General features: G+C 47.5%; 3 protein-coding genes across 8 annotated transcripts in view; all 3 read right to left on the bottom strand.

The window, feature by feature from the left end:
• The window catches only part of LOC127000539 (cuticle protein 19-like), a 41,306-nt gene extending 33,515 nt beyond the window's left edge, over window positions 1-7,791 (bottom strand). Inside the window, exons 1-2 of one of the 5 annotated variants that reach the window (XM_050864286.1) lie at window positions 7,680-7,706; window positions 6,891-7,016 (exon numbers count right to left, since the gene is read on the bottom strand). In XM_050864286.1, the coding sequence (XP_050720243.1) occupies window positions 6,891-7,016; window positions 7,680-7,691 (138 nt within the window). In that variant the 5' untranslated portion in view covers window positions 7,692-7,706. Of the gene's footprint in view, window positions 1-6,890; window positions 7,017-7,679 lie in introns of all 5 variants that reach the window. The other 4 variants (XM_050864289.1, XM_050864292.1, XM_050864301.1 and 1 more) reach the window with 4 other exon arrangements.
• Window positions 2,037-3,029, bottom strand: LOC127000526 (uncharacterized). Of its 2 annotated transcripts, XM_050864264.1 has the most exons (3): window positions 2,986-3,013; window positions 2,557-2,847; window positions 2,037-2,455 (listed from the first exon to the last, which is right to left on the bottom strand). In XM_050864264.1, the coding sequence occupies exons 1-3, from the start codon at window positions 2,998-3,000 to the stop codon at window positions 2,159-2,161; spliced, it is 603 nt and encodes a 200-aa protein (XP_050720221.1). In that variant the 5' UTR covers window positions 3,001-3,013; the 3' UTR covers window positions 2,037-2,158. The 2 variants fall into 2 exon arrangements, 1 of the variants encoding a protein (XP_050720221.1); XR_007754259.1 differs by lacking the exon at window positions 2,557-2,847 and having other exon boundaries at window positions 2,315-2,499; window positions 2,986-3,029.
• Window positions 7,792-8,468: 677 nt separating the features above from the next.
• LOC127000522 (uncharacterized) overlaps window positions 8,469-8,503 on the bottom strand; it is a 1,814-nt gene continuing 1,779 nt past the window's right edge. Inside the window, exon 3 of the mRNA XM_050864257.1 lies at window positions 8,469-8,503. This exon is cut by the window's right edge and continues 539 nt beyond it. The gene's annotated coding sequence lies outside the window, so the exon portion shown is untranslated.

The raw sequence follows: 8,503 nt of genomic DNA, 5'->3' as shown, positions 1-8,503 counted from the left end.
GGCTATTTGGTATGGGCGACGGGCAGCAGCATTTCTTCTATGACTGGACAATACATGCAACACGTAGCGGTCGTCAAGGTCGCGTGTTACTGGCCAGAGAAATGCCTCCGCCCCCTTTGTTCCTGTCCACCACCACCACCTCCTTCACCCACCAGCTCCTCCCTCACCTTCTCCACCCACCTGTCCTCTCCGTCACCACCATCTCTTCCACTGACCTGTTTCCCTCACAACCATCACCTCATCCTTCTCCCACCTGTCACTCTCCGCCACCACCTCATCAAGTCACCTTTTTCTCCTCACCTCCTCCCATCACCTATCTCCCTTGCCACTACCACCTACTCCACTGGCATGTTTCCCTCACCACTACCACCTCCTTCTCCCGCCTGTCACCCTTCGCTCATCACCTCCTCCACCGACCTGTTTCCCCTCTTATCACATCCTCCATCCACAGTTCCCCCCTTTTGCCACCACCTATTTCCCCACCTACTAGTGCCGCTCCTCCTCCATCCACCTGTCCCTCCTCCACACATCCTCCCCACCTATTCATGCCCCTCCAACTACAAACACCTATTCCTCTCCAACAAAATCTTCTTACGCCTTTCTGCCTTCTCACCGAACCACCTATGCTACCCCTCGTAAGCCTTACAGTATCTCAGATTTAATGAAATGCGTTATAATTAGTGTTTTCAAACATGAAAATATGAATAACATGGGTTAAATAAGTATATCTTACCATTACAGCGAGCTGCTAACAGCGGAGATGTCTGTTGAACCACCTTCTGTGTTGTGCCGTTACAAAGGCAAAACTTCCCTCAACATACACACCACCCGCAAGGGGCCACAAAGTTCGCCAGACTGCTTGCTGTCACTGCTTCCCGTTATGGGTTTCATACCTCCTGGACTAAATTAGTGTGCTCCTTAGAGGCTCAAATAAAATGACATATAAAATGTTAGTCATTCAGTGATATTTGAAGTAACAACCTATCAGAATATAACATGAGAGGCGGTCTTGGACAGAGGCTTGTGTCAGTTTGCCTTCCGACCCCTTCAACGATTTTGTATATGTATATGATTACATCCCTTGCTTCTTTATCTCTGCATTAAGCGTTTAATGTGCAGTACTTGAGCCACTATCACGTGTGCAGTTTACTCGATTTTCTCCGAGGTGTCGCCGGGTAGTCTGTTATTTTATAAGTATGTAGCAACTGACTTGTAGAGGGAAAGGGTGACTCGTCACCGCGGACTGTCATTCACTGGCGTCTCTAGTGACATCACGTCACCACTCTCGAGGTCTTCCACCAATAGGCTGGCCAACAATCTCCTTAGATAATTATCTCGTAACGTTAATCGTATGAACTTCTTCAATTAAGACTTCGTTGGCGCGTCGAAGCCGTGGCAGAGAGCGAAAGGAGATTGTCGACAATCTTTGTTTCTCAAATACGAGGCCACAGTGATTGACTCTACTGTGTCATGTGTGGTTTGTCTGACTTGTGGTAACAGTGATTGGCTTGTGTGTCGTATTTGGTTTGTCTTTATCTGCGCCCAGGTATTTGTCGCTTTTAATGTGTGAGTACGACTGTTCGTTCGTTTTGTCATGTGTCTCTCCGGCACACTCTCTCTGTCAAAATATACTTTTTAGTCGCTGCGCAAATGTCGTGTGTGTGTGTGTGTGTGTGTGTGTGTGTGTGTGTGTGTGTGTGTGTGTGTATATATATATATATATATATATATATATATATATATATATATATATATATATATATATATATATATATATATATATATATATATATATATATATATATATATATATATATATATATATATATATATATATATATATATATATATATATATATATATATATATATATATATATATATATATATATATATATATATATACTAGTGAAGTATTAGGCTATTTAGAAAATCGTTTGTGAAGTTATGAAAATGCTCCAAATCACTTCCAAGACTCCAAAGGAATTATACCTGAATGGCAACAAATACTCCATATCATTTTTTTTTCATTCCATGTTTTACTCGCATACAATATAAGTATTTTCGGATCAATAAAAAGAAAACTTTGGTTTAAGTCATTTGTGAGATGTGTGTTTGTGATACCAAGATCTGGGTAAGGATGCATTGGTACGCATTGATTAGGCGTAAGCCGGAGCATGAGTGATGGCATACGCCGGGGGATGCGTCTGGCCGTAAGTTGGGGTGGGCGTTTGGCCATAGGGCTTCTCCTCCACCTTGGCCTCGCCCTCGAACTCGACGGTGGCCACGAAGCCGGAGTCGCCGTTGACGGTGTAGGTGACCTTCTCGACGCGGCCGTCGGGCAGCAGCACGTAGTAGGAGCCCTCGGTGTTGTAGCCGTCGCGGGTCTCCTTGTGACCGAAGTCGTTGCCGGAGTAGTCGTCCTTGACGGCCCAGTCGAAGGAGTAGGTGGGTTTCTGGCGGGAGGGAGTTGAAGGCAGGTTCAGCTTAGGCCATGGTCCTGTGAGGGAAATATTGACACATTAGTGGCTACGAGGACTTGTTGCCCAGGACTTACCGCTGTCTCTGGCTCAGGGTGACCATACTTGGGTGGTGGAGGGGGGGCATAGGTGGATGGTGGAGGGGGGGCATAAGTGGGTGGGGGAGGAGGGACATAGGTAGGTGGGGGTGGAGGGGCATAGGTAGGTGGGGGAGGAGGGGCATAGGTAGGGGGGGGAGGAGGGGGGGGAGGGTCATAGGTGGGTGGCGGCAGGGGTGCATCATAGGTAGGCTGGGGGGCAGGTTGGGCTGCGCCGTGGTCTGGGCGGGCGACGCCGGCGGCCACGAGGGCGAGCACGGCGGCAAGAACCTAACGGAGGTAGAGGAGAGCCGTAAACAGCCGGCTCATGACTCAAATCTTACCTAGTTAGTCATGGTACTGACAAAAACATATTACGACAACAGTATGAACAACGTTTTTTTCCTTGAAGGCGACCGCTAACTGTACCTTGACAGAAGACATGATCCAGGCGAGGCAGAGGTGTTACTTCTGCCCTGGCTGGCAGGACGCAGCCTTAAATACCCCATGCCTCAGCCTCGCGACTCCCATGCATGTTACATGAGGCTATGTTGGATGGCGCGTTGCTTGTTTGGGGTATGGCAGGGTGTGACGCAAGACCTGCTGCTTAGCATGGGCGGCGGGCAGACTCAGATTAGCGGATTAGTGAGCTGGTGACCCTACCCCTGGGGACTGAACAGTCGCCAAGGTCATCCCTGTGACCATGACCCAGCCGTTACTGTTGAGTCCAAAAATGCTTGTCTAACAGCAGCACAGTGCCAGCTATGGGCTTGGGAGTCTTCCGTGACAATAATGATGCGAGTAATGTCTGAGTATGTTGCTGCTCGAGGTCTATATTAAGTCATGAACGTTTTGGGTCTGATGAACATGCTGTGCGATACTTGTTGTATTAAGTGTTCTACTCTTTGAGTTGGCTATAACGTCAATATAAAGTTGGAGAATTTCTTTTTAGGTGATTGTTGCGTCGCTAGTCATCTGCGTCACCTCTAATCTTCATTTTGTGGGCGAAAAGCCGTTACCCCAATGGGAATGTGTGACATCCGTGTTACATTAGTTTACCTCTCCCAGATTTCACCAGGTACCCATATTTTGTACTGACTATTGCCATCTTAAGATGTAGTTTTAGCCACTGTTCTCCTTGACCAAAGTCCCGCTTCCTTTAGTGTACCGAGGTGCATGTGATCATTAAAGTCATCAAATCAACACTTTGTTTCATTTATTGTGATCTTTAATGTCTAACGAAGATTTCCTCATTAATATTCTGCCTCATAAAACCAACGTCACTAGTGATACATGCATAAATTGTTGGTATTCGTATACAGACTTACAGACTTGTGGAGGTCTTTTCATTATGTCATGGTCAAGGCTTTCCTCCTTTATGTTCGACACCTCAGGTACTGGATTCATCAATCTTACCAGCCACGCCTCCGGTACCTTTCACATTTACCGGAGCGCTACCAGAGCTGCGGCATTTTTCAAACACGGGATTTATCAGCGCTATGGTAACGTTCCGGTAACTCGCACCCTAGCAACGATTGGTTGGGCTGGATAGCCAATCACGTGCGACCTTTGATGCTGTATTTCACCTTTCACGTGTCGTTTGTTTACTAATACACAGACTTCAAAATCAAGACATGTGTATTGTACAGGCGTAAATACTGCCTTAAAACAAATAATTAGCGTTGTAATCCCTCAATTAGATGTGTTTTTTACGAATGAATGCACGTTACTTGTATATTTATCCATGAAATAAAAATATACTCGCTTATGTAGCCTATATTCTGAACATTTTTGTATGTTACTTTCATAGTTTTCCGTCGCTAACGCCAACAGCGTGCCTCGCTATCACAAGATTGGGTATTATTCTAATGTCTGCCCATACTTACCCCTCGCAACCAAAATTGGCTAGGGGACCATTGTCATCATGCCTCACTGGTGCAGCCAAGTAATGGGTATGGGCGTGGGAAGCTGTGGCTGCTGAGGTGAATGGCGTGAGTGGCTTCGTGAGCAGTGTGAAGGAGGTCAGAACAAAATTCTACGACGTGGGGGAGGTGACTGTCACAGATGAGAACATTATTCCCTCTGCAGTGTTTTAACAAGCAGGGAAAAGTCATATGAGTAAACAGTTCCACAGACTTACATACTATAGAGTGCGGCCTGCAAGTGAAGCCGGCCTGAGGCCGTGCACGGGTGTGCCCAGTTCATCCCAAAGCGATGACTTCACACACCTCACTCCCACCCTGTTTCCTGACCTCAACATTCATTTCTGAGAAAAATGGAGACCACTATCATCTTCCTGAGAAAATTCTGCATCACACTAGCCTAAAATTGTAACAATAATGTGTAAATACACATACGAAAATCAGAGTTAAATGAATAGGGAGTACATATTTTCTTGCACTTATTTATCTTCAAGTCCTTCGTACTCAGCTGGTTTTCGTCACATCGCTTTTATAAGCCGAGATCCTAAATCTGCATGATTTTCTGCTTCTGATGGTGTAGGGCACGTCACGAGGTAAAAATATACATAGGCTCAAAATCGCCTCCGAACATGAGCCACGGCAGTGTCTACCCACTTACCACGCCTGCGGTAACTTAGTTACGGGTGCTCGGAGCCGCGGTAACTGTTGGCCTTACCACGGGTCCGGTAAGTGGTTGATGAATGCAGATTTACCGGGTAGGCGGAGGTACCGCGATGCTTACCAGACAGAGGCCCGGTAAATGGTATGATTTACAGGGCCGCCTTTGCACAAAGGCCCTGTCCCCCTTTTTTAGGGGGTAAATCTTTAAGAAGAAGAAGAAATGGTATGATGAATCCAGCCCCAGGACTCCTCTCACCAAACCACTTACCAGCAGAGTGTCTGCACGGTCCAATGCGAGGTACAGGCTGGTCTGTCATCCTTCACATTACCCCCCCCTTCTATCATATTATGACTCTTAAGTATAGTAGCCACTATCCGCAATCTAATACTGACGTGATAAGTGGTGAGGCGGCGCTAAGGTATTTGATGGCCGGCCGTCCTGGACACTAGTAGCCACTATCGCCAATATATTTGATGGTCGGCCATCCTGGACACTATATAGAAGTCACTCTCGGCATTTTAATACTCCCGCCACTGTGGTATTTGCTCACTCCCGCTAAGGCCATAGGATTAGGAGTGCACTTGTAGTCGTTGAGTATCGCTAGTAAGGGACTTGACCGTGTTGAGGCCAATTGTTGCCTTCAAAAGCTTTCCTGTGTACGTGACCAGATTGACGCCCTGCGAGCAGCTGGGCTGCGGCTAGAGAGGAAGGCGTGAATGTGTGCGGGGGTCGTTCAGGCGTGTTGGGAAGGGCGTGAGGGTACGTGACGCCTGACGGAGGAGAGTGAGTGGGCCAGAATGATTGATATAATAAAATGTTTAGTATTGAGTTATTTCCATTGGTTCGTTGATATCACATGAAAATTTAATGACTTAAAAGCCCATCTGCTATTCCTACAACGCAATGCACATTTTTAGCTGAGTGGACCATACCGCACTAATACAAAAATAAATATTATTGTATTCTTGAGACAGCTGCATTCCGCTATTTGAAAAGTGTCCTATCGTAGGTCCACAACACCCGTGCCACCAACATTCTTGCCGAGGCGGCTGGATTCACTTGCCGGACACGTTCTTAATCCTCACCGGATGTGGTGTGATTGCGGCCTCAACGTGTTTTGTATCTTCCTTAATAACATGGAGAGTAAAGAAACACTTAAGAGATCATATATCGTTTAATAAATAGCCGTCACAAATGAAACCACAGCGTCGCCAGGTGGCTGGAGGATAAGAGCTGACCATTTAAAGGGTTGGGGCGGCGTAGGAGTGGACATGGGTGCCGTAGGAAGCTGTCTGGGTTTCATAGGAGGACGTCAAGGAGTTGCCGTAGCTCTGCTTGGTCATTACTGGTAGGAGGGGGCAGGGGTGCCGTAGGAGGGAGCGGGTTTGCCATAGGATGGGGCAGGGGCGCTGTAGCTGTGCTGGGGGTACTGGGCCTCGCCCTCGTAGGTGACGTCGGCCACGAAGCCGGAGTCGCCATTTACGGTGTAGGAGACGCGCTGGAGGCGGCCGTCGGGAAGGAGGACATAGTAGGAACCTTGGGTGTTGTAGCCGTCGCGGGCCTCCTGGGCACCGAAGTCGTTACTCGAGTATTCGTCCTTGACGGCGTAGTTGAAGTCGTACTTGGGCGGCGCCTGAGGGTAAAAGAGCGTTGTTGAAGCGGAGAGGAGAGAGTCACGCCGAAGGAGGCGGTGGGATGGACAGCAGTGGTGGCAGCTCCCACAGAAGGCAGCAGCTAAGGTGTGTACTTACGTCGGGGGAGGGGGCGTGGTAGGAGGGCGCGGGGGCGTGGTAGGAGGGGGCGGGGGGGCCGTAAGAGGGTGGTGGGTTGTCGGGGCGGGCTAGGGCGGCGGCCACGAGGGCGGACAACAGGACGAACTGAAATAGGATCATGAGGGAGATAGTGTGTGTGACACAGACATATAAGCAAGACAACGAGAACATCTAAAACGTTAGCAATACCTGATGATAATTACTAAATAAAAACGCATAAACTGAAATAATTGCCTCCGTTCTTACTTACTCTCTTTGATGGTATAAAAATCACCGTCAGAGTAAAAGAAAAAAAAATGAAAAAGGCCGCAAAAGATTCGTTTGTATGGTACAAGCGGATGGATCACGGAGTCATTATCTCTATAACGTTTATAAAATAGATGTTCTGAAGACAAGTTGTATAGTTCGCTCAAGTGTATAGTCCTAAGTATAAGGGAATTACCCGAGGAAGAGGAAGTGGGAGCATTCTCCGCCAAAAACAAGCTTATGGTGACTGAGGAAGAAGAAACAGGAAAGTAATCGGCACAAAAGAAGGCGCTGCAAACATGTCCTGAGTTATGGAGAATGATGCAGTAAACCGGACAGTAAAGATGTGCCAATCGGCGGTTGTTCGTGCCCTGCCTTGAGGGCACGGCTCCTGTGGCTGAAGAAGAGGCTACGAAAACCGGCACTAAAATGACCAACAAAAGCTCAAGAAACACCTCGTGTGAAGTGGATCTGAACGACGGTAAAAACAAGTCCACTGGAGGCTGTTCGTGCACTGTATACCTTGAGAGACATGTTCCTGTGGCTTAAGATGATCTGAACTGATGACCGAGGAGGGACGCGCCGCCTTATAAACTGTTCTCTGCCGCTGCCTTGGCGGCGTGACGCGAGCCTGGGGCCGCAAGACAACGCCCAGAAGACAAGGACGAAGCGGCCGCGGCCCCGTCCCGTCCCGTCCCCCTCACGCCGCGGGCAGAGAGAGGCAGAGTAGCAGTGATTGTGGTAAGGACGAGAGGAGGAGGAGAAGGAAGAGGAGGATAACGACCAAGACGATGACGATAATGATGATGTGGTGCAAGATATTGGCGTTAACTCTTTGGTTGCAGGTGCAATACTTCAAAGATACTATATTGACGATGATGACACTAATTAAAATACTAACAAGAAGAAGGAAGATAATAGTTATGGACATTTTCTTCATTATCTTGCAATATTTTCATCGCGTTTAAGGAGGAAATGTATAACAGCAATAAGAATCACCACGAAAATATATGACGGCAACAGCAACCACATCAATAAAATGGACAGCAACGATAATAACAGCAATAGGAACATAAACAATATCATCAGGAATAACATGCTGCTGTTGGTGTTGGTCGTTGCCACAACCGGAACGACAACAGCAGTAGAAGCAGGGAGAGCAGAACTATGGTAGGATGAGGAGGAGGCCGCTGAAGTGGAGAAGAACGGGATGGAGAAAGAACGAGCGCTTTGAACCACCGTCTCAACGAATCTCCTTTAGTGGTAGCGTGGACACTGACGAGAACAAGAATGTAAGGACACACATAGGAAGTCGTCTGGTGCTCATTTATTGTTGTTTAAACAAA

The sequence above is a fragment of the Eriocheir sinensis genome, chromosome 19 (assembly GCF_024679095.1).
Source record: "Eriocheir sinensis breed Jianghai 21 chromosome 19, ASM2467909v1, whole genome shotgun sequence".
Lineage (NCBI taxonomy): Eukaryota > Metazoa > Arthropoda > Malacostraca > Decapoda > Varunidae > Eriocheir > Eriocheir sinensis.
Note: the sequence above shows the minus strand (reverse complement) of the source record. Positions and strands in the feature narration are given on the sequence as shown.

What these genes read in the sequence shown, in the direction of transcription:
- LOC127000526 (XM_050864264.1), bottom strand. An exon ending in ACCCTGAGCCAGAGACAGCG is followed by an intron (nt 2,456 to 2,556) that starts GTAAGTCCTGGG and finishes CCCTCCCGCCAG; the next exon opens with AAACCCACCTACTCCTTCGA.